General features: G+C 40.7%; 1 protein-coding gene and 20 non-coding genes across 25 annotated transcripts in view; 1 reads left to right on the top strand and 20 right to left on the bottom strand.

Moving 5' to 3' along the window:
* Nucleotides 1–4,204: 4,204 nt before the first annotated feature.
* The window catches only part of tsga10 (testis specific, 10), a 43,627-nt gene continuing 24,349 nt past the window's right edge, over nucleotides 4,205–23,482 (top strand). Inside the window, exons 1-15 of one of the 5 annotated variants that reach the window (XM_073861057.1) lie at nucleotides 4,206–4,380; nucleotides 5,035–5,131; nucleotides 5,239–5,331; nucleotides 5,396–5,521; nucleotides 5,928–6,083; nucleotides 6,637–6,816; nucleotides 10,315–10,392; nucleotides 10,848–10,999; nucleotides 13,722–13,837; nucleotides 14,059–14,213; nucleotides 14,310–14,365; nucleotides 14,745–14,913; nucleotides 15,884–15,994; nucleotides 16,082–16,267; nucleotides 16,503–16,670. In XM_073861057.1, the coding sequence (XP_073717158.1) occupies nucleotides 5,441–5,521; nucleotides 5,928–6,083; nucleotides 6,637–6,816; nucleotides 10,315–10,392; nucleotides 10,848–10,999; nucleotides 13,722–13,837; nucleotides 14,059–14,213; nucleotides 14,310–14,365; nucleotides 14,745–14,913; nucleotides 15,884–15,994; nucleotides 16,082–16,267; nucleotides 16,503–16,670 (1,608 nt within the window). In that variant the 5' untranslated portion in view covers nucleotides 4,206–4,380; nucleotides 5,035–5,131; nucleotides 5,239–5,331; nucleotides 5,396–5,440. Of the gene's footprint in view, nucleotides 4,381–5,034; nucleotides 5,332–5,395; nucleotides 5,522–5,927; nucleotides 6,084–6,636; nucleotides 6,817–10,314; nucleotides 10,393–10,847; nucleotides 11,000–13,721; nucleotides 13,838–14,058; nucleotides 14,214–14,309; nucleotides 14,366–14,744; nucleotides 14,914–15,883; nucleotides 15,995–16,081; nucleotides 16,268–16,502; nucleotides 16,671–23,482 lie in introns of all 5 variants that reach the window. The other 4 variants (XM_073861067.1, XM_073861060.1, XM_073861055.1 and 1 more) reach the window with 4 other exon arrangements.
* On the bottom strand, nucleotides 17,316–17,388 carry trnar-ucg (transfer RNA arginine (anticodon UCG)). The gene has a single exon. It is a non-coding gene; the product is annotated as a tRNA-Arg (tRNA).
* trnar-ucg (transfer RNA arginine (anticodon UCG)) lies at nucleotides 17,540–17,612 on the bottom strand. Its single transcript has one exon. It is a non-coding gene; the product is annotated as a tRNA-Arg (tRNA).
* On the bottom strand, nucleotides 17,749–17,821 carry trnar-ucg (transfer RNA arginine (anticodon UCG)). Its single transcript has one exon. It is a non-coding gene; the product is annotated as a tRNA-Arg (tRNA).
* On the bottom strand, nucleotides 18,189–18,261 carry trnar-ucg (transfer RNA arginine (anticodon UCG)). Its single transcript has one exon. It is a non-coding gene; the product is annotated as a tRNA-Arg (tRNA).
* Nucleotides 18,398–18,470, bottom strand: trnar-ucg (transfer RNA arginine (anticodon UCG)). Its single transcript has one exon. It is a non-coding gene; the product is annotated as a tRNA-Arg (tRNA).
* trnar-ucg (transfer RNA arginine (anticodon UCG)) lies at nucleotides 18,824–18,896 on the bottom strand. The gene has a single exon. It is a non-coding gene; the product is annotated as a tRNA-Arg (tRNA).
* On the bottom strand, nucleotides 19,047–19,119 carry trnar-ucg (transfer RNA arginine (anticodon UCG)). Its single transcript has one exon. It is a non-coding gene; the product is annotated as a tRNA-Arg (tRNA).
* Nucleotides 19,256–19,328, bottom strand: trnar-ucg (transfer RNA arginine (anticodon UCG)). Its single transcript has one exon. It is a non-coding gene; the product is annotated as a tRNA-Arg (tRNA).
* trnar-ucg (transfer RNA arginine (anticodon UCG)) lies at nucleotides 19,465–19,537 on the bottom strand. Its single transcript has one exon. It is a non-coding gene; the product is annotated as a tRNA-Arg (tRNA).
* Nucleotides 19,905–19,977, bottom strand: trnar-ucg (transfer RNA arginine (anticodon UCG)). The gene has a single exon. It is a non-coding gene; the product is annotated as a tRNA-Arg (tRNA).
* trnar-ucg (transfer RNA arginine (anticodon UCG)) lies at nucleotides 20,114–20,186 on the bottom strand. Its single transcript has one exon. It is a non-coding gene; the product is annotated as a tRNA-Arg (tRNA).
* Nucleotides 20,554–20,626, bottom strand: trnar-ucg (transfer RNA arginine (anticodon UCG)). The gene has a single exon. It is a non-coding gene; the product is annotated as a tRNA-Arg (tRNA).
* On the bottom strand, nucleotides 20,763–20,835 carry trnar-ucg (transfer RNA arginine (anticodon UCG)). Its single transcript has one exon. It is a non-coding gene; the product is annotated as a tRNA-Arg (tRNA).
* trnar-ucg (transfer RNA arginine (anticodon UCG)) lies at nucleotides 20,986–21,058 on the bottom strand. Its single transcript has one exon. It is a non-coding gene; the product is annotated as a tRNA-Arg (tRNA).
* trnar-ucg (transfer RNA arginine (anticodon UCG)) lies at nucleotides 21,195–21,267 on the bottom strand. Its single transcript has one exon. It is a non-coding gene; the product is annotated as a tRNA-Arg (tRNA).
* On the bottom strand, nucleotides 21,418–21,490 carry trnar-ucg (transfer RNA arginine (anticodon UCG)). The gene has a single exon. It is a non-coding gene; the product is annotated as a tRNA-Arg (tRNA).
* On the bottom strand, nucleotides 21,627–21,699 carry trnar-ucg (transfer RNA arginine (anticodon UCG)). The gene has a single exon. It is a non-coding gene; the product is annotated as a tRNA-Arg (tRNA).
* trnar-ucg (transfer RNA arginine (anticodon UCG)) lies at nucleotides 21,836–21,908 on the bottom strand. The gene has a single exon. It is a non-coding gene; the product is annotated as a tRNA-Arg (tRNA).
* Nucleotides 23,149–23,221, bottom strand: trnar-ucg (transfer RNA arginine (anticodon UCG)). Its single transcript has one exon. It is a non-coding gene; the product is annotated as a tRNA-Arg (tRNA).
* trnar-ucg (transfer RNA arginine (anticodon UCG)) lies at nucleotides 23,358–23,430 on the bottom strand. The gene has a single exon. It is a non-coding gene; the product is annotated as a tRNA-Arg (tRNA).

Below are 23,482 nucleotides of genomic sequence, written 5' to 3'. Positions count from 1 at the left end.
GCTGCCATTGACTTCAATGGCGGAAGAACAAGGATGAATAATAATAATAAGAAAACTGACAATAACAATAGGTGTCTACGCCACTTCGTGGCTTGACCCCTAAATATAGCTGCAAGCAGCAATGCCGGGGTCAAGCCGAAAAGGGCACAAAAGGATGTAAAATTGAGATTGGATAAGCAGATTGAAGAACCTAGGTAAACCTAATAATTTTAGATGATAAAACAAATAAGTTATCAACAAAAATAGTCTAAGTTCTTGTCTACTGCAATCGTCCTTCTGTTATTGACAATCATGGAACATTAGAGCACTGAAGGACATGTGAGTGATGTGTGCAGTGGCAAAACATGGGTCACATCATGTTACAACAAGTTTAAATAGTCAAAAGAGACAATCCCCATGTCTCTACGGTGTTCTGATGCAGAGATATAGCTTTTGCAAAAAAGGTTGATAAGGTATTCTCAATGGTTGCTAGGGAGTGAATTGGCAACATCCAGTGGTTATAGTCAAAGCCATGAAAGGAATAATCCATGACGACTCATGGTTTTAGATATGTTGTTGCAGTAGTTTTAGGCAAAAATACCATATTCTATCTCAAAACCAGTAATTGGCGCAATGACAAAATTGTGCATGCAACATCAGGTCATAATTGTGTTACATCTAGCTAGTTTTATGACAATACACTGTAGTTTAGTTAAGAAACAGTTGTATGACCATAAGGCTGGCTTGTTATCAAAGGTTTTGTTCAATTATAAGGCCATCTAGTGGTGCAAGCATACAATTTTTTTTGTGTAGCCTCAGAATGTGCTCATGCATCAGCGTATCAAATCTGGTGAAAAAATATATTTTTGTTACAAAGTTACAACCATTTATGTGTAAAAAACACAAAATTTGAAGGAAATTTTTCGTTTTTTGCAATTTTCGGCCATTTCTGATGAAAATATAACGCCAATATAACTTTTTGTTCAGAAGGTAAGGTTAGTTTCTTCCTATGGTGTTTTCGAGTCGATCGGAAAAATGTTCGCGGAGATATTCACGCGTGTTTCTTAAGCGCTATTTTGCTGCGCAGGGTTAACCGTAAGGCGAATTCTGGCATGTTTGGTATCGTTGGACTCGGCAACTATTCAGAAGTCCAAAGAAACAAGTCCCGTGAAAATACGTCTATCGGAGCCAAAGTTATAGGCGTGTAAAGCATAAGTCTGACCACTAGGTGGCGCTGTGACGAAACTCTGCATGCACCCGTAGTTCCTGACTGGCATCACAAGTACCAAGTATTGTGTCAATAGGCTTAAGTTTGCTGAAGATACATCCTCAAATCCGTTTTTTTGCGCTCTACGTAAAATTCGTTGACGCGGTTTACGGAAACGGATTGACGAATTGACATGAATTCCATAACTTTTTGCCGTGAGGGTCTGTAGATGCTACATACCGATTTTCGTGGAAATCGGGCAAAAGCTCTAGGACGAGTTCGCAAAAGTAGGTTTTACGAATAATTCAAAATGGCGGAAATTTTTTCATGACGGAAAATGACGTCATAGGGTCCAGTCGAATCGTCTTGAGCCAAGGAATCAGAGGAAACAAGAATTGTGTTTCTAGGCCTTACGGATCAGAAGTTATAAGCAAGAACATAAGTGCAACTTTGGACTGTTGGTGGCGCTAGCGGGTTAGACATAGAGACTCCAAATTTGCTATGGGGACACATTGGAATGTCCTTTATCAGTGTGCCAAATTTCATAACTTTCCTACGTACGGTTCTATGGGCGGCCATAGACCGCAATGGCGGAGGAATAATAATAATTATTATTATAAAAAGAAAACTAACGGATACAATAGGGGTCTTCGCCCATTCTGGGCTTGACCCCTAAATATAGCTGCAAGCAGCAATGCCGGGGTCAAGCCGAAAAGGGCACAAAAGGAGGTAAAATTGACATTGGATAAGCAGATTGAAGAACCTAGGTAAACCTAATAATTTTAGATGAAAAAACAAAAAAGTTATCAACAAAAATAATCTAAGTTCTTGTCTACTGCAATCGTCTTTCTGTTATTGACAATCATGGAACATTAGAGCACTGAAGGACATGTGAGTTGTGTTTGCAGTGGCAAAACATGGGTTACGTCAGGTTACAACATGTTTAATTAGTCAAAAGAGACCATCCCCATGTCTCTACGATGTTCTGATGCAGAGATATAGCTCTTGCAAAAACGGTTAATAAGGTATTCTCAATGGTTGCTAGAGAGTGAATTGGCAACCACCAGTGATTATAGTCAAAGCCATGAAAGGAATAATCCATGATGACTCATGGTTTTAGATGTGTTGTTGCAGTAGTTTTAGGCAAAATACCATCTCAAAACCAGTAGGTGGCGCAATGACAAAATTGTGCATGCAACATCAGGTCATGATTGTGTTACGTCTAGCTAGTTTTATGTCTATACACTTTAGTTTAGTAAAGAAACAGTTGTATGACCATAGGGCTGTCTTGTTATCAAAGGTTTTGTTCAATTATAAGGCCATCTAGTGGTGCAAGCATACAATTTTTTTTGTGTAGCCTGAGAATGTGCTCATGCATCAGCGTATCAAATCTGGTGAAAAAATATATTTTCGTTACGAAGTTACAACCATTTATGTGTAAAAAAACACAAAATTTGAAGTTACTTTTTCGTTTTTTGCAATTTTTCGGCAATTTCTGATGAAAATTTTAATATAACGCCAATAGAACTTTTTGTTCAGAAGGTAAGGTTAGTTTCTTCTTATGATGTTTTCGAGTCGATCGGAAAAACGTTCGCGGAGATATTCACACGTGTTTTTTAAGCGCTATTTTGCTGCGCAGGGTTAACCGTAAGGCGGATTCTGGCATGTTTGGTATCGTTGGACTCGGCAACTATTCAAAACTCCAAGAAAATAAGTCCCGTGAAAAAACTTTGCTCATAGCCAAAGTTATTGGCGTATAAAACATTTGTCTGGCCACTAGGTGGCGCTGCAACAAAACTGTGCATGCACCCTCAGTTCCTGACTGGCATCACAAGTACTAAGTTTCGTTTCAATGGGCCTTAGTCTGTCAAAGATACAGCCTAATATCAGTTTTTTTGCGCTCTACGTAAAGTTCGTTAAAGCGGTATACGACAACGGATTGATGTATCAAAATTCTTTTGATAACTTTTTGCCCTGAGCGTCTCTAGATGACACATACCGATTTTCGTCGGAATCGGACAAAAGCTCTAGGACGAGTTCGAAAAAGTAGGTTTTACGAATAATTCAAAATGGTGGGAAATTTTTCATGACGGAAAATGACGTCATAGGATCACTTCGAATCGCCTTGAGCCAAGGAATCAGAGGAAGCAAGAATTTTGTCTCTAGGACTTACGGATCAGAAGTTATAAGTAAAAATATAAGTGCAAATTTGGACTGTTGGTGGCGCTAGCGGGTTAGACATAGAGACTCCAAATTTGCTGTGGGGACACATTGTAGTGTCCTTTATAAGTGTGCCAAATTTCATAACTTTCCTACGTACGGTTCTATGGGCTGCCATAGACCGCAATGGCGGAAGAAGAACCAGAATAACAATAATAAGAAAACTAACAAATACAATAGGGTTCTACGCCCCTTCGGGGCTTGACCCCTAACTAACAAATACAATAGGGTTCTACGCCCCTTCGGGGCTTGACCCCTAACAAGAAACAGACAAAAATCTAATTTAATCATCCACTATTCTTGAATTCTGTCATTTCATGATGTTTTTTATGCCTTGTGGAGGTTTATTTAAAGATTTAATTTAATTGTATACAATCAGCTAATTCACGCTTTTTCGTTGTTGTAACATATTTAAGATATTCATGTTTTCCCTGTTCTGCACTTATATATCAAGTATTTAAAAAATATAAATTAAAACCTATTTGAATCGGCCAAATTATTTTGTGCATTATTTACTATTCCATGAGACTAAACAGAATGGAATAAAATGTATTTTTTAAGTCAAACTTCAAATTATTTATTTTCAGATGTACAGTGTTTCTTAATTCACAAGTTATGCGGTCGTTTTGTTCGTGAAACACAGATAACATTATTTATATTTGTTTTGGTGTTTGTTAAATTTAATTTATTTAACAAATATTTTCTTTCATTCTATTTCCATACATTTCTCCATCTACTCCTGAATTGACGCGCAAAATGCGGAGCGTGCTAAGCGGCACTGCCTGTAGTCAGGGCAACGGACGCAAACGGAGCAAAAAGGAGTGTTGTAATTGGTTAACGTCTCTGAGTTATCATGACACGTAGATTAATGCGCTGCTGTGATTGGCCAGTGTGGAGGCTTTAACTTTCATGGTAAAGAGCTTTGATGTGTTGAGATTTACGCTTGTTTTCATTTGCCAGTGCTACAACAAGAGGTACTATTATGTCTACTAACTTACTAACTGAACTATTTAGCAATTTTTGTCGTGCAGTCTTAATGTGGGGGATTTACTGTAATGTGGCACCTTTTGGGCTGTAGTATGTGCCGTTTGCTTAAACAAAAATGCATATACACTTCGGTGTGTTTTACAATACATTGCCAATTGATGTAACTGTTATCACAAATCATTAATGTCGTCATATGCTTGAAAAAAGTGTATTATCTTATGTTCTACTAGACAGCTTTTAAGTTGTTCAAGTGTGTTTTTTCTAGCTGTACTAGAATTTTTCATTGACGCGTGCAGCCGTGGTATTTTGTTGCCATGACAACTTACGGCGCTGAATATGGTAGAGTTAGTAAATATAAACGACATTTGTTACCCTAACTTGATTTAAATACGATTTAATGTTTTTAATACTCAATGTTATAATCAGTACCTTAATAACAACAACCTAGTGATACTGTACTGGAATTTATAGCTATAATGCCCTTAACATTACTATTGAGAAAAAAACATGACACATAACAAACAGGAAACAACACACACAAAATTACTGGATAAACATTTATCGAAATTCAGAGGTTGATTGACTAAACTCCGAGATGTTAAACAGATTCTCGGTTTGTGATAGTAATTTTATTATTTCAGGTTGTAATGACTGATTTTACCCTGGAGAGGGCGACACTTGATCAGAACCTTTCAAACCTGGATCAAAACGACTCAGCAAGTGACCTTTGCTGATAAGGTGAAAGATTAAAACTTTTTACTTCCCTTTCTTCTTCATTGACCAATTTTCTGATTCCAAGAAAACAGTAAGGATCCAGTGATCCTGCTTTACTTTGTGGAAAAAAGCCATAGGCTCCTTACTGAAGCAAAAGAAAGAACAAAACCAGAACCAAAATCAGGTGCAAGAACTACAATCTACAGGTGATAGACCATTGAAAGGTCAGTCACATGTAAAAAATCTGTTCAATACAATTGTCTGGACCTCTTTGTGCGCCCTCCACAGGAGAAACGAGAGCATCCCAAGAAAGAGGCTGAGGGACTCAGAAGGATGCTGAGAGCTCGTCGCTCTACCAGCCCTGTTAGAGGGACATCAACCCAGCGCAGTCCCACCCGACACTCTCCTGTTAAAGTACTGATATCCGACATTGAACTGTTTTTGTTCTGATATTAATGTTGTTTTTATATACAGTGATGTGCTCATGTATAGCTCAATGGTACAGCACCTTGCTGGCAATGTGAAAGGTTGTAGGGTCAAACCTTGGAGCACACTGCTAAACAATATGTATGCCTTATATATGCCTTGTAATACCTTAGATTGAAGCACCTGCATCAATTGGTAGAACATTGTGTTAGCAGAGCAAAGGTTGTGGGTTTCAGTCCCAGAAAACTAATTACTAAATACTAATAAAATTGTATATCCATGAATGCATTATAAGTCACGTTGGGAACATACTGCCAAATGCATAAATTTAAATGTTTGTTATTTTAAGTATGATGTGCTCTTCCAAATCCTCTGTGACTCTCTCTTTTTTAAGGGTGGCACCTATGATTCAGAGCTGATGAGGGTATTGCGAGAAAGAGATGAGTTGCAAAATATGTTGGATAAGTACGAGCGCCACATGTCAGAGATCCAGGCTAACATTAAAGTGCTCACAGCTGAGCGGGACAAGACAAGAATGCACTACCAGCAGGTAAAATTGGTGTATGATAGCTTTGCTTATCTGGTTTGTGATGTAAGACCTGTGCAGCCCCCTAGCAGTTGTAGGTTCAAACCTTACTGGGAGTAATCAATGATGATTTTTTTGCCCCTGAGCTGTCAACTTATTCCTGAGATCTATCTGTGGGACAGAGTCTGTAATGTATAAAGTTTGATACAGTCAGTTACATAAAAAATAGTTAATTAGTAGTGGTGCTACTATTTTACTTAAAGCAACACTATGTACTTTCCATGTAAAAATGACTTACAGCTCCCCTATGTGGTTGAAAAGCGCAACAGTGCCTGGTATCAGACACTCTTCTGCAGGCAGGGGGAGGGGCGGGGCTGTGTGCTCTACCCTCCACCGCCACTTTCAGAGTGTGCTTGTAGCAGCTAGGAGGCTGCTCAGGTTGCAGCAACAGTACAATTTGTCCAGTTAAAAGTTGTTCTATCACTGAAATAATTTTAGAGACATTATTTAAAGGTAAAAAAACTACATAGTGTTGCTTTAATAATGTGGCTTTGTTTGTCCCAAACTCCACCTGCAGGCTCAGGAAGAAATAGCAGCTCTACGGCGAGAAGTGATGAAGTCAAAAGCGGTGCGAGGTCCCAAAAGTAGTGTGACAGCTCAGAGCATCCTCAAGCGACTGGAGGCTGAGAGGGACGAGGCTGCTGCAGACCTCCATCATATGACCACAGAGAGAGACAGCCTGAGAGAGAGACTCAAGGTAGGATACAGAGAGAAAGATGGCCTAAATTCATAAAGGATAGATAGGGGTGTAAGAAAATGGCCTAAAGGATAGATAGGGGTGTAAGAAAATGGCGGTATGAGTTTCGCGATATTTTGTTTGGCAATACTGTATCGATTCTCAAACATTTATGGCTTCTACACTGCAAAAATGACTTTTTTTACTTTCTTAGTACAAATATCTAAAAATTCTTAAAGGTGCAGTGTGTAAATTTTAGCGGCATCTCGTGGTGAGGTTGCGAATTGCAACCAACGGCTTAGTCCACTGCTCACCCCTTGCTTTTGAAACACATAGAGGAGCTACGGTAGCTGCCACCGGACAAACATGTAATCGTAGGAGACCACTTGGTAAAAAATGTGTCTGTTAAGGGCTTTTGTAGAAAAATGGTGGCACAAAATGGCGACTTCCATGTAAGGGGACCCTCCGTGTATGTAGATAAAAAGGTCTCATTCTAAGGTAATAAGCACATAAGGGTTCATTATGAAAGGTCTTTATACACCCCTGATAATATTGTTTTTTATATTATTTTGCATTTCTGTCAAGAAATCCTTCTAAAAATGACACACTGCTCCTTTAAATAAAGATGTATGTTCTTGATGACCAAAGAAAATAAGTCTCGTTTTTAGACAAAAAAAATTCAAATTTAAATAAATTTGTGTTTAAAACAAGCAAAAAATCTGCCAGTGGGGTAAGCTAATTGTTCTTGAATTAAGTGTTTAAGAAAAAAACAAACAAAAAAAATATCCCATCAGAATTTTTTGTGCTTGTTTTATGCACAAATTCGCTTAAAGGAAAACACCACCATTTTCAATATTTTATTATGTTCTTACCTCAACTTAGACGAACTAATACATACCCATCTTTTTTTTAATGTGTACACTTAATCTCTGTACAGCGCGTTGTGAATGTGTTAGCATTTAGCCTAGCCCCAGTCATTCCTTAGGATCCAAACAGAGATGAATTTAGAAGCCACCTAACACTACCCTGTATTCCCTATTTAAAGACTGTTTCTTAAAGGTGCAGTGTGTAAATTTTAGCGGCATCTAGTGGTGAGGTTGCGAATTGCAACCAACGGCTCAGTCCACTGCTCACCTCTTGCTTTTAAAACGCATAGAGAAGCTACGGCAGACGCCACCAGACAAACATGTCATTGTTGGAGACAACGTAGTAAAAAAGTTTGTCCGTTAAGGGCTTCTGTAGAAACATGGCGGCACAAAATGGCGGCTTCCATGTAAGGGGACCCTCTTTGTATATAGATAAAATGTCTCATTCTAAGGCAATAAACACATACTGGTTCATTATGAAAGGTCTTTATACACCCCTGATCATTTATTTTTGTATATTATTTTCCATTTCTGTCAAGAGATCCTTCTAAAAATTACACACTGCACCTTTAAGTAGTTACACAAGTAAGTATGATGGCAAAAAATAAAACGTGGCAATTTTTTAAACGGATAAAAAATGAAAACTATATTGTATGGCGATTTATTTTGTGCCACCATACTTACGTAACTTCATCCCTGTTTGGATCCTAACTGTGGGTTCACACCAGACGCGAGTTCAACGATTTGCGCGAGTAGATTACATACAAAGTCAATGCAAAGACGCGACCAGACGCGTCCTTGCGTGGGGCGATGCGAATGACCCTATATGGGCGGCGCGTTTGCCTCGAAAACACTCGCTATTCGCTTCAAACGCATCTTCGCCCAAGTTGAAAATATTCAACTCTAGCGAAAAATTCGCATGACACGAAGTTAAATCCTGCGAGTAATCTAGAGCGAGGAACGCGATGCCCCGCCTTTGGTGTGTACGTAGCATAAGGAATGAATGGAGCTAGGCTAAATGCTAACACATTTACAACGCGCTGTACAAAGATGAAAGGAATATTCCATTTTCTTAAAAGAAAAATCCAGATAATTTACTCACCACCATGTCATCCAAAAGGTTGATGTCTTTCTTTGTTCAGTCGAGAAGAAATTATTATTTTTGAGGAAAACATTGCAGGATTTTTCTCATTTTAATGGACTTTAATAGACACCAACAATTAACACTTAACTCAATACGTAACATGTATCAAAGGACTATAAACAATCCCAAACGAGGCATAATTGTCTTATCTAGCGAAACGATTGTCATTTTTGACAGGAAAAATGAAAAATATGCTCTTTTAGACCACAGCTTTTCGTCTGGGTCCGGTCCAGCGCGTCCAGTAGTGACGTAGGGAGGTCACGTGTTACATATATAAAACACACATTTGCGGACCATTGTAAACAATAAACTGACACAAAGACATTAATTAGCATCAGTTGACATACAACAATGTAGGAACGGTCCTCTTTCAACACACTTGTAAACACTGGGGCGAAGTTTCGCGTTCGTCTTCTGCGACCTCTTGACGTCATGACGTATTGCGTGGGGTCACCTGGCGCATCACGGCCGGATCTAGACGAGAAGTTGTGCTTTAAAAGTGTATATTTGTTATTTTTCTTGTCAAAAATGACAATCGTTTTGCTAGATAAGACAATTATGCCTCGTTTGGGATTGTTTATAGTCCTTTGAAACTCCGTTGAAAAAAACTGTTACGTGTTGAGTTAAGTGTTAATTGTTGGTGTCTATTAAAGTCCATTAAAATGAGAAAAATCCTGCAATGTTTTCCTCAAAAAACATAATTTCTTCTCGACTGAACAAAGAAAGACATCAACGTTTTGGATGACATTGTGGTGAGTAAGTTATCTGGATTTTTCTTTTAAGAAAATGGAATATGCCTTTAAGTGCACGGATTGAAAAAAGATAGGTATGTATTTATTCGTCAAAGTTGAGGTAAGAACATAGTAAGATATTGAAAAACGGTGGTGTTTTCCTTTAAATTTGATGTTTTTTGTCTAAAAACTAGACTTAATTTCTTAGGTAATTTTGCTCATCATTTTTAGATATTTGTACTTAAAACAAGACAAAAATACTAAGTAATTTTTTGCAAAGTAAAAGACTGACTCAAGGTAAGACACAGAGAAAGAGACAGCATAAAAGGAAGAATAAAGTTAGGACACAGAGAAAGAGAGAGCGAGAGAGACAGATAGTGAGACAGTCTGAAAGAAAGAGCCTAAAGATGCGAGATAGGAGACAGAGAATAGACAGCCCAAGAGAGAGACTAGTACAGAGAGAGATGGAGAGAGACAAGTACCTGACCTCAGGTAACCTTATGAGCTCACCGTGTTAAACTAACATTTATTCCATAGTCATTGTTGTGTAAGACACTGTATAGATGCGTGTGACGTGTGCAGTCATGCTCACTCCTGTTGAAGATGTTATTTAGGAAGAGCTGAAGGAAAATCACTTACGCACTTGAGTTCCTCACTAGGGCACAGTAATAAATTGAGTCATCACACAGGGGAACAAAGGGATAATACCAGGAGGGAGAGTTCTGCTTTTAGGCCTCTGATTGTATATGTGTTTGCTTTGAACTGCACGTCGCCTCAGATCTCTCAGGAGACAGCCATCAGTGAGAGAGCTCACCTGGAGCAGAGCGTGGAAGACCTGCAGTCTGCTGTACTGACAGTAAGAGCTATAGTCTTGTCAAATGCAATGCTTTAATGTACCATATGTATGATACTACACAATATAATGCTATTCTGCACTGTATTGTTCTATACTATACTACACTACAAGTGCTATAGTTTACAATATTATACCACAATACACGACTACACCATACCATACAATGCATACAATATTTTGTTGTTGTTGTTGTTGTACTGTAATGTACCACAATGCTTTTAAATATACTATGCAAAAATGTTCTACTATGCAGTACAATACAGTACCGAACCATACTATAGTTTAACAAACAGTATAGTTTTTGTCGTAATATAGCTACGTTTTTAATAAGCAGCAGTTATGGAAATAATATAATGTAAAAGTAAACGGGTTAATGAATTAATTAAAATGTAATACACAGCTATTGTTATGGACCGTTGTTGTCATTAACACATACTGGTGTCTGTGCATCACAGCTGGAGCAGGAAAGAGGGGAGCAGAAAAGCAGACAGGCTCAGATGAGGGAGACCATGATTGGCCTGGAGCAGGAACTCCATACACTTGGTAGAAAACTTAATAGCAGCGAGGAAGAGCTCAATCGCATCAAGATCGAGTGCAGTAGCCTCAGGTATCTTGCAATGCAAAAGGAAAACGCAAAGATCTTAGTTTTGGTACTTAAAGGATTATTCCACTGTAATAACAAAATTCTGATAATTTACTCACCCCCATATCATCCAAGAAATTTCGTTTTTCAGAATTTTTCTTCAGATAGTGGACCTTTTACTGTGTCTATACAGCTTAGGGTTATTTCTACCAAAATAAAATAAAATAATAAAGTACTTTTTAACATTATTACATATTACATAATCACGTCAAAAGATGAAAAAAATACCGCTCCAGTGTTTACAAATGTGGAGAACGAAGATCATTCTGACGTTGGTTGTATGTGGAATGATAATAATTAAGGTGTCAGTTTTATTGTTTAAAATGGTCCGTTTCACATATTGTCGCTGCCCGATGAAACTCGTGTATGTCCAAAACGGTTACTTTTCAGGAAGTGAAAAAACACCGTATTTCAAAAGCAGTTGAATTTAGCGTTGTCATACTTGGTACGGCATCTTTACATGTAACCATATTCTTGCCAGTGTAATGATATAATCCACAGTTGACCAAAATTGACATACGTGCATATTATACAGTAACGGTGGTCGATATGCGTTCTTCCGATCATTAATTAGAATGGCCAAGTCGCGTTTCATATTGACAGATGAATACGCTTAGTTTATTAAATAGCCTACTTCTTAGTTTATTAAATACGCTTAGTTTAATATTAATTATAAATGTATTAAATGTCTCTTGCAAACTATGAAGGGACAATGAATCAATACACTGACATGGTAATGCTAGACAGATACTTTGTTTGCACAGTCCTAAAGTCCTAATTTTGTCACTCCTAGACGTACGTCTGGGGTCAGTGGGGAAAACTTTACCTCGATGAAGGAAAGTCATAGTCCCTTTCACACATACAGTCTTTACTGGTAATGTACTGGTAAATTGCAGTTAACAGGTCATGTGTGAACAGAACCTTTCCGGTAAATCAGTGCTGCCAATTTACCAGAAAGACAGGTTGTAAGATTACCAGTAATTTACCGGTAAGTGCTATGTGTGAACACAAAAATATACATTACCGGCATTTAGAACGGACGACATTAGACCGCGCTGACAGCTTTGGGCCAATAATAACGCTTTAATACAGATGACGCGTTTAGCCCCGCAGTGTTTACAGACGTGTCCACACATACGCTGCTTGAAAGTCGAGGACACCTGAAGTTTACGTCCACATTTCTTCACCAAAGTTGTTTAAAACAGCTTACCATCTACTTGCCGAATTTCCGACGTCCTCAACACACCCTCTGTGAAGCCTAATATGCAAACAGTACTGTTGTTTAAGACGCATTTTTCGGTTTGACGTCGCCTAATGCAACTTCGCGACTGTCAGAGTTTACCACAGACGTGAAGACAACAAAAAAAGGACCGTGGTTATGAACGACGTGGATTGTTTACAAATGGAACACTGAGCTCGCTGCGCGCCACAGGTAACTTCCGCTTTCTCACCGAATTTACCGGTATTTTGATACTGATGTGTGAATGATGTCTTACTGGTAAAAAGACGGAACATCACTGCATGTGTGAATAGCACATTTTTGTATTTACTGGTAAATTAATTCTGGTAAATTCATGGTAATTTACCAGAAATACTGTGTGAAAGAGGCTATTGTCTCACCAGGCTATGTTTATTCAGCTATCTAGTTTTGAGCTTTGATGAAACTTCACGAGACCGGCGAGATGCTTCCACCAGGCGGGAGATACGCTGCGTGATTGACAGCCTTGACACCAAATGGATATACGTGAAAATCAGATGACATGATTTCACAACTTTTCATTGGCCATTTAGATATGTGAAGCATACTGTATATGGAAATGAACCTGGACATTCAATCCGTCGAAAAATCTAAAAATTGGCAAAACGGACACACGTGGTTTTCATTGGACAGCGACAATTTGTAATGTGACCTTTCGACGTGATTCTGTAATATTTAAAGGCGCTTTAAGCGATTTCACGCGTTTTAGGCCATAAATCATTTTTTGTTTCATACAGTAAACATCTTTTCACTATTTGCTAGCTGCCTGTCCCCTTAACACACTGTAAAAAACGTGGTCTCTTTAGACAGCCCAGGCTCCACAAACTGCAACAAAACAAAGTGGTCAAACCTACCAACCACGAAACATAATACAGTGTTCCAGCCAATAAACGACAAGAAGGATTTGGGAGTGGGGGTTGGGCGCGTTCATGACTCTTTCCACAGAAGGGAGGGGGAGGAGTTAGCTACACACACAGATTCGCTAAGAGCACCTTTAAGGTCGCGCTGGCACATCACACGGCTAATGCAAGACGAGAAGTTTAAAAGTTTAAAAGTACAGATTTCTTAGATTTCTTAAAAGTAAAGATTTCTTTTCACTAGATAAGACCTTTATGCCTCGGTTGGGATAATTTATATCCCTTTGAAGCTGTATTGAAACTGTAAACTTTTGAGGTGCACGAAAGTCCACTATATGGAGAAAAAACCTGGCATGTTTTCCCCTAAAAGAACTTAATTTCTTTTTGACTGAACAAAAAAAGTCATAAACATCTTGGATGACATGGGTTTTTTTTAAATAATAGTGGAGTTATTCTTTAAGATTCTTAAAAAGTGTGATGAACGTGGTGCGTCTGGTATATAAGGAATGGCGTCCCATGTCTGTGTTGAATGTTAGCTATCTTTTTAATCGTACCTGTATGTGTACACCAGACTGTCAAACAATCAGATGGAAAGTTCTCTGAGTGAGACGCAGCGGCGACTGGCCAGCAGGATTGGAGAGCTGCAAAAAGTTCAGGAGAGAAATAAACTGCTCGATGAAAAAAACGGTAAGAACAAAAATGTATGTAACGGTTGGGGTTCGGATGAATTAATCTTCTTGTACCCTATAATCTATAATATAGAGGGAGCATCTTCCTCTACCCAATCACCCTCCATAAGTAGGGGAGGTTCATTATTCTAATCCAAGTTTATTTATCTTCATTTTCCATGAAGGATTGTAAATATTAACATGTGCATTTGCATATTGCGCTTCTGCATGTCTCATCAGAGTCTCTGCTGAGGCAGGTAACAGAGACGCGAGATGAGGTCGGCACGCTGCAGCGCACCATCTCCGAACTGAACCAGCACCGAGAAACAGTGCAGAAACAGCTGGAGAAGAAGAGTGAGCTGCTTAGCACAGCAAATAACCAGCTGGATGAGAGGGTATTACTCTTTAGTTTCCTTGATTAGCTTGCTTGATTGTTAGTTGCTTTCCATTGTATCATATGTACACCTGTGAACATCATTATTTATTTTCAGGAAAAAACCATCAGGAGTTTGAGGCTGAGAACTGAGGATCTTGAAAAATCTTTAATGTAAGTACTTTAATGTAATTAGCTTTTACTAGCAAACACTGGTGTTTGAGTTTAGCAGATGCTTTTATCTACAGCTAAATGTGCATTCAAGATATAAAGTTGTCCTTGCGAATCAAACCCTCGACCTTGGTGTTGCTAGCGTAATTCTCTACCAAATTAAACTCTTTGTGAATTCTATGTGACATATGTGTACATTGTATAATAAAAGAAATACTTTTCACTTTAAAGAAACTTTAAGTTCTATAATGTACAAGCTCTTTAAAGTATAAGCTATGTAATGTACGTCTTACTGTATTTTTATAAAACATGATTTCAACACCATCAAAGTACAATAGGGCTTGATTTAAGACTATTTTACTAACTAAAATTCTGTTCACAGAATTCTGAGGGAAACTGTGGTTGGTAGAGAGAGAGAGCTAGATGTTTTGAGGAGGAAGATGTCAGACTGTGAAAAGGAGATGTTCACAGTAAGGAAAATCAAAGATGCCATGTTGCAAGAGAATGGTCAGCTCAGGGCCGACCTTGATCAAGCACATCTGGACAACCAGGTAGCACAATGTCTAATGCATGGGTCTTCAACCAGGAGATGGAACTGCAGGGGGTCCGCCAAATGATGTTTGACCACAAGCTATTTTTTGCTAAAAACGTAAAATATATGTAAAAAAAAAACGTTACATGTCCCCTTTAAGTTCTGCACGTGCGTGGCCGCGAAGGCGCGCGTTCAGTTTAACAAGCGGACCAAAATAAAATATCTGAAGATTATAAATGTACACTCAGGAAGCAGCAGTAGCGCTAGAAAAGGCATCATAAAACAGGTCAATCTTAAAGGCATGTGTGTCTTTCTTTCAGAAAGTTATTTTAGGATCAGTACGACATTGTCTCATCTAAGTTATATTTCTTAACTTGGACAGTTGTTTCACGCGGTTCAGATTTAAAGCGCTAACTCAACAGGCAAATGACGCCAGACCGCGTCCGCATTATAAACTTTGACAAAACTATCGCTCGCATTTAAAAATGTATGAAACGCGCACAGTGATGGTGCTTTGTGCAAGATTCATAGTCAGGTTGAAATCCGCCTCTCAAAAAGTTGCCCCAAAGAGATGCGCGCGGACTCAATGCATGTTATCTCCTGAGTCTGATATGAAGCTATGCAGAAAATAAACCTGCGTTACTCAAACTCGTGACAATGACGATACACGAGAAAGGCAACAAACCTCTGAATTATATAGTAGCACAAAGTAGTTCTACATAAAGTAGTTGTAGCACATAAAGTAGTTGTACTTTACTCCACTTTGCGTTGTGCCTAATACGAAAAGGCAGCCTCTCGTACCTTACTGATTACTTAAATATATCAGTTTTACACATTTAGTATCAGGGGGTCCCTGCTCCATGCCTCTCTCATCTAAGGGGTCCTCAACCCAAAAAACGTTGAAGACCCCTGGTCTAATGTGTTTCAATTAATTAAGATGTCCAGCACATTCTTTAACCACATACATGTACCTTTATTTGTTTATTCAGGCTATGCAACTGAAGCTAGATGAAGCTACTCAGGAAGTAGAAGACTTGCAGAGAAAAGTACAAGATCACGTTGCTGACATCTCATGTACTGAAGATCTGCTATCTGCTAAGGTAAAATTACTTTAAATAGACTCTCAGTAGATCTTAGCGACTAACTATTTACTTAGTTAACGTCCATTTTAAAATGCTGTTCTTCAGGAGCAGGAGTGTCGGGATCTGCAGGATTCCAGAAGGAAAGCATCCATACAGGCGGAAAGCTGGGAGAAACAGACCAGACAAGCAGAAACCACCATCACAGAAATCCGGACTGAGCTTCGCGACTCAAAGATTGAGATGCTTCGACTTAAAGAAAGAGCAGACAGCCTTGAGAAAAGCCTGCAGGAAGTTAGTTTGATTCTATAGCTCAGCTGGTAGAATTTGATGCCTCTTGTGCCAAGACTATGGTTTTGATTCCCTAAAAACGCACAAATTGATAACATGTGTTAAGTGCATTGTAAATTGATTTAGATCTTCTAAATGTCATGTTTCAGTCTTTAAATGTGCACAGGGTGATGAGTTTCAGGCATGCTGTGTAATCTTGGCTTTAGTTAACTGAATTGTTGATTGTTGTTGTGTCCAGGCACTGAGTGCAGAACGAAGCTGCAATAGTCAGCTATCTCAGCTGAACAGAAAGATGATTAACATGGAGGAAGATCTGCATCAGGCGCAGACTGAGCGTGGACAAGTGCAAATGGACCTGGAAAAAACGCGAGAGCTGTGCATCAAACTGGATGCCAACAAAGAGGCTGTGAGTACCCATGATTGCTCTGCATGTAAGATTGTGTCTAAAATGTGTCTTAGGGTAAAAAATTATTTCCCCCTCCGTAGTGCACTTAAATGTGCAACAAAGGCACCCCCTTTTTATGCTACACCCTAAGTCTCAGCCAGAGATTTCAGACCGACAAACCATGTTTTATGGCGCTTTCCATTGCATAGTACCCCATGTTTTGAATTAAGAAACATGAAAAGGGAAAAATAGGTTTAGATTTTACAATCATTGTTTAGCTGTGTCAAAAAGGAGAGTTTTATGCTACACCCTCAGTCTCAGCCAGAGATTTCAGATCCACAAACCATGTCTTTCATAACAGGCAAAGTGAAAAACAAATTCAGGGTTGTACAATCAATTGGAGATATAATGCTGCACCCAACTAAAGGTTGCTATCTCTAAATGACCCAGATGGGACTCGAACCCACAATCCTCAGCTCTGAAGGCTGATGCCTTAGCCATTAGCCCACTGGGCCCTCTTTTGAGCTCATTCTGGGTTGTCTCAACCAGAGATTTCAGATCCACAAACCATGCCTATCATAACAGGCAAAGGCAAACACATATATAGGGTTTTACAATCAACTGGAGATTTAATGCTGCACCCAACTAAAGGTTGCTATCTCTAAATGACCCAGATGGGACTCGAACCCACAATCCTCAGCTCCGAAGGCTGATGCCTTAGCCATTAGGCCACTGGGCCCTCTTTTGAGCTCATTCTGGGTTGTCTCAACCAGAGATTTCAGATCCACAAACCATGCCTATCATAACAGGCAAAGGCAAACACATATATAGGGTTTTACAATCAACTGGAGATTTAATGCTGCACCCAACTAAAGGTTGCTATCTCTAAATGACCCAGATGGGACTCGAACCCACAATCCTCAGCTCCGAAGGCTGATGCCTTATCCATTAGGCCACTGGGCCCCCTGCAGATGCTATTATGGGTTGTTTCAATCAGAGATTTCAGATCCTACACCATGCAAAGTAATATACAAGTTTAGGGTTGTACAATCAACTGGAGATATAATGCTGCACCTAACTAAAGGTTGCTATCTCTAAACGACCCAGATGGGACTCGAACCCACAATCCTCAGCTCCGAAGGCTGATGCCTTAGCCATTAGGCCACTGGGCCCTCTGCAGAGCTCATTCTGGGTCGTCTCAACCAGAGATTCAGAACCACAAACCATGCCTATCATAACAGGCAAAGGCAAACACATATATAGGGTTGTACAATCAACTAGAGATTTAATGCTGCACCCAACTAAAAGTTGCTATCTCTAAATGACCCAGATGAGACCCACAATCCTCAGCTCCGAAGGCTGATGCCTTAGCCATTAGGCCACTGGGCCCTCTGCAGAGCTCATTCTGGGTCGTCTCAACCAGAGATTCAGAACCACAAACCATGCCTATCATAACAGGCAAAGGCAAACACATATATAGGGTTGTACAATCAACTGGAGATTTAATGCTGCACCCAACTAAAGGTTGCTATCTCTAAATGACCCAGATGGGACTAGAACCCACAATCCTCAGCTCCGAAGGCTGATGCCTTATCCATTAGGCCACTGGGCCCCCTGCAGATGCTATTATGGGTTGTTTCAATCAGAGATTTCAGATCCTACACCATGCAAAGTAATATACACGTTTAGGGTTGTACAATCCACTGGAGATATAATGCTGCACCTAACTAAAGGTTGCTATCTCTAAACGACCCAGATGGGACTCGAACCCACAATCCTCAGCTCCGAAGGCTGATGCCTTAGCCATTAGGCCACTGGGCCCTCTGCAGAGCTCATTCTGGGTCGTCTCAACCAGAGATTCAGAACCACAAACCATGCCTATCATAACAGGCAAAGGCAAACACATATATAGGGTTGTACAATCAACTAGAGATTTAATGCTGCACCCAACTAAAGGTTGCTATCTCTAAATGACCCAGATGAGACCCACAATCCTCAGCTCCGAAGGCTGATGCCTTAGCCATTAGGCCACTGGGCCCCCTGCAGATGCTATTATGGGTTGTCTCAATCAGAGATTTCAGATCCTACACCATGCAAAGTGATATACAACTTTAGGGTTGTACAATCAACTGGAGATATAATGCTGCACCCAACTAAAGGTTGCTATCTCTAAATGACCCAGATGGGACTCGAACCCACAATCCTCAGCTCCGAAGGCTGATGCCTTAGCCATTAGGCCACTGGGCCCACTGCAGAGCTCATTCTGGGTCGTCTCAACCAGAGATTCAGAACCACAAACCATGCCTATCATAATAGGCAAAGGCAAACACAAATTCAGGGTTGTACAGTCAACTGGAGATTTAATGCTGCACCCAACTAAAGGTTGCTACCTCTAAATGACCCAGATGGGACTCGAACCCACAATCCTCAGCTCCGAAGGCTGATGCCTTATCCATTAGGCCACTGGGCCCCCTGCAGATGCTATTATGGGTTGTTTCAATCAGAGATTTCAGATCCTACACCATGCAAAGTAATATACAAGTTTAGGGTTGTACAATCAACTGGAGATATAATGCTGCACCTAACTAAAGGTTGCTATCTCTAAACGACCCAGATGGGACTCGAACCCACAATCCTCAGCTCCGAAGGCTGATGCCTTAGCCATTAGGCCACTGGGCCCCCTGCAGATGTTATTATGAGTTGTCTCAATCAGAGATTTCAGATCCTACACCATGCAAAGTGATATACAACTTTAGGGTTGTACAATCAACTGGAGATTTAATGCTGCACCTAACTAAAGGTTGCTATCTCTAAACGACCCAGATGGGACTCGAACCCACAATCCTCAGCTCCGAAGGCTGATGCCTTAGCCATTAGGCCACTGGGCCCTCTGCAGAGCTCATTCTGGGTCGTCTCAACCAGAGATTCAGAACCACAAACCATGCCTATCATAACAGGCAAAGGCAAACACATATATAGGGTTGTACAATCAACTAGAGATTTAATGCTGCACCCAACTAAAGGTTGCTATCTCTAAATGACCCAGATGAGACCCACAATCCTCAGCTCCGAAGGCTGATGCCTTAGCCATTAGGCCACTGGGCCCTCTGCAGAGCTCATTCTGGGCCGTCTCAACCAGAGATTCAGAACCACAAACCATGCCTATCATAACAGGCAAAGGCAAACACATATATAGGGTTGTACAATCAACTGGAGATTTAATGCTGCACCCAACTAAAGGTTGCTATCTCTAAATGACCCAGATGGGACTCGAACCCACAATCCTCAGCTCCGAAGGCTGATGCCTTATCCATTAGGCCACTGGGCCCCCTGCAGATGCTATTATGGGTTGTTTCAATCAGAGATTTCAGATCCTACACCATGCAAAGTAATATACACGTTTAGGGTTGTACAATCCACTGGAGATATAATGCTGCACCTAACTAAAGGTTGCTATCTCTAAACGACCCAGATGGGACTCGAACCCACAATCCTCAGCTCCGAAGGCTGATGCCTTAGCCATTAGGCCACTGGGCCCTCTGCAGAGCTCATTCTGGGTCGTCTCAACCAGAGATTCAGAACCACAAACCATGCCTATCATAACAGGCAAAGGCAAACACATATATAGGGTTGTACAATCAACTAGAGATTTAATGCTGCACCCAACTAAAGGTTGCTATCTCTAAATGACCCAGATGAGACCCACAATCCTCAGCTCCGAAGGCTGATGCCTTAGCCATTAGGCCACTGGGCCCTCTGCAGAGCTCATTCTGGGCCGTCTCAACCAGAGATTCAGAACCACAAACCATGCCTATCATAACAGGCAAAGGCAAACACATATATAGGGTTGTACAATCAACTGGAGATTTAATGCTGCACCCAACTAAAGGTTGCTATCTCTAAATGACCCAGATGGGACTCGAACCCACAATCCTCAGCTCCGAAGGCTGATGCCTTATCCATTAGGCCACTGGGCCCCCTGCAGATGCTATTATGGGTTGTTTCAATCAGAGATTTCAGATCCTACACCATGCAAAGTAATATACACGTTTAGGGTTGTACAATCCACTGGAGATATAATGCTGCACCTAACTAAAGGTTGCTATCTCTAAACGACCCAGATGGGACTCGAACCCACAATCCTCAGCTCCGAAGGCTGATGCCTTAGCCATTAGGCCACTGGGCCCTCTGCAGAGCTCATTCTGGGTCGTCTCAACCAGAGATTCAGAACCACAAACCATGCCTATCATAACAGGCAAAGGCAAACACATATATAGGGTTGTACAATCAACTAGAGATTTAATGCTGCACCCAACTAAAGGTTGCTATCTCTAAATGACCCAGATGGGACTCGAACCCACAATCCTCAGCTCCGAAGGCTGATGCCTTAACCATTAGGCCACTGGGCCCCCTGCAGATGCTATTATGGGTTGTCTCAATCAGAGATTTCAGATCCTACACCATGCAAAGTGATATACAACTTTAGGGTTGTACAATCAACTGGAGATATAATGCTGCACCCAACTAAAGGTTGCTATCTCTAAATGACCCAGATGGGACTCGAACCCACAATCCTCAGCTCCGAAGGCTGATGCCTTAGCCATTAGGCCACTGGGCCCTCTGCAGAGCTCATTCTGGGTCGTCTCAACCAGAGATTCAGAACCACAAACCATGCCTATCATAATAGGCAAAGGCAAACACATATATAGGGTTTTACAATCAACTGGAGATTTAATGCTGCACCCAACTAAAGGTTGCTACCTCTAAATGACCCAGATGGGACTCGAACCCACAATCCTCAGCTCCGAAGGCTGATGCCTTATCCATTAGGCCACTGGGCCCCCTGCAGATGCTATTATGGGTTGTTTCAATCAGAGATTTCAGATCCTACACCATGCAAAGTAATATACAAGTTTAGGGTTGTACAATCAACTTGAGATATAATGCTGCACCTAACTAAAGGTTGCTATCTCTAAACGACCCAGATGGGACTCGAACCCACAATCCTCAGCTCCGAAGGCTGATGCCTTAGCCATTAGGCCACTGGGCCCCCTGCAGATGTTATTATGGGTTGTCTCAATCAGAGATTTCAGATTCTACACCATACAAAGTGATATACAACTTTAGGGTTGTACAATCAACTGGAGATTTAATGCTGCACCCAACTAAAGGTTGCTATCTCTAAATGACCCAGATGGGACTCGAACCCACAATCCTCAGCTCCGAAGGCTGATGCCTTAGCCATTAGGCCGCTGGGCCCCCTGCAGATGTTATTATGGGTTGTCTCAATCAGAGATTTCAGATCCTACACCATGCAAAGTGATATACAACTTTAGGGTTGTACAATCAACTGGAGATTTAATGCTGCACCCAACCTAAGGTTGCTATATCTAAACGACCCACATGGGACTCGAACCCACAATCCTCAGCTCCGAAGGCTGATGCCTTAGCTATTACCGTAAAACTTCAAATAATATCAGAGTCCCAAATAGACGCCTGTCTCTTTTAGATGACTGGTGTGACGACAGGTTTGGGCAAATAAACGCCTGTCTCATAAGGCCTGGTCTGTTTTTTAGTTTCGGGTTGTATTTAATCTTCTAAAACCCGTCAGATAGTCTGTTTAGTTCTATGGTGCAGATTGAACACGCTAAAGTTTTTTTTGCTTACCGGTAGATGTCACGTGACAGACGCAGTCGCTCCTTTACTCATCACTATGACAACACAACAAGCTTTGTCGCCAGGATTGAGGTGATGATGACAGTAGCGAAGTGGCAATCGGAGAGTCAGGACTTTTCCCAGTGGGCCGGTAGTGTTTTGGGGCCGCTGATAATAGCCGGGCTTTCAGTCTTTTGTCATGCATGCACTCCCGCCACACATTGTATTTCTCACGCGGAAACACAATTTATCATATTTAATATGCTGCAGCGCCTAAAATGTATCTGGCCGCACTGCTCTCTCTCTCTATCAAGCCCGTCTTCCCTAGAGTTCTAGTCGAGCGAGCCAATACAAAAAAAAGAAAGAGGCTACACAATAGCCAATCAGAAAATAGCACTGTTGTATCTGGGTAAGATTTCACGCAACAACCAATAAAGAAACATATCATTGGTTACTTTATTTATACTGCCAATAATTTAAGACTGTTGTTATTACACGAACTAATTTGTTAAACACATTCAAATTAAAAATAAAACGTAATATGTGGTAACCTCCTGCTGTCATGCTGGAACAATTAAATTAAAAGCCTGTCTCTTATAGACGCCTGTCTCTTTTAAACGCCTGGTGTGATGATAGGTTTGGGAAAGTAAAAGCCCGGGCTATTATTTGAAGTTTTACGGTAGGCCACTGGGCCCTCTGCAGAGCTCATTCTGGGTCGTCTCAACCAGAGATTCAGAACCACAAACCATGCCTATCATAACAGGCAAAGGCAAACACAAATTCAGGGTTGTACAGTCAACTGGAGATTTAATGCTGCACCAAACTAAAGGTTGCTATCTCTAAATGACCCAGATGGGACTCGAACCCACAATCCTCAGCTCCGAAGGCTGATGCCTTATCCATTAGGCCACTGGGCCCCCTGCAGATGCTATTATGGGTTGTTTCAATCAGAGATTTCAGATCCTACACCATGCAAAGTGATATACACGTTTAGGGTTGTACAATCCACTGGAGATATAATGCTGCACCTAACTAAAGGTTGCTATCTCTAAACGACCCAGATGGGACTCGAACCCACAATCCTCAGCTCCGAAGGCTGATGCCTTAGCCATTAGGCCACTGGGCCCTCTGCAGAGCTCATTCTGGGTCGTCTCAACCAGAGATTTCAGATCCACAAA

The sequence above is a fragment of the Misgurnus anguillicaudatus genome, chromosome 3 (assembly GCF_027580225.2).
Source record: "Misgurnus anguillicaudatus chromosome 3, ASM2758022v2, whole genome shotgun sequence".
NCBI classification, from domain to species: domain Eukaryota; kingdom Metazoa; phylum Chordata; class Actinopteri; order Cypriniformes; family Cobitidae; genus Misgurnus; species Misgurnus anguillicaudatus.
Note: the sequence above shows the minus strand (reverse complement) of the source record. Positions and strands in the feature narration are given on the sequence as shown.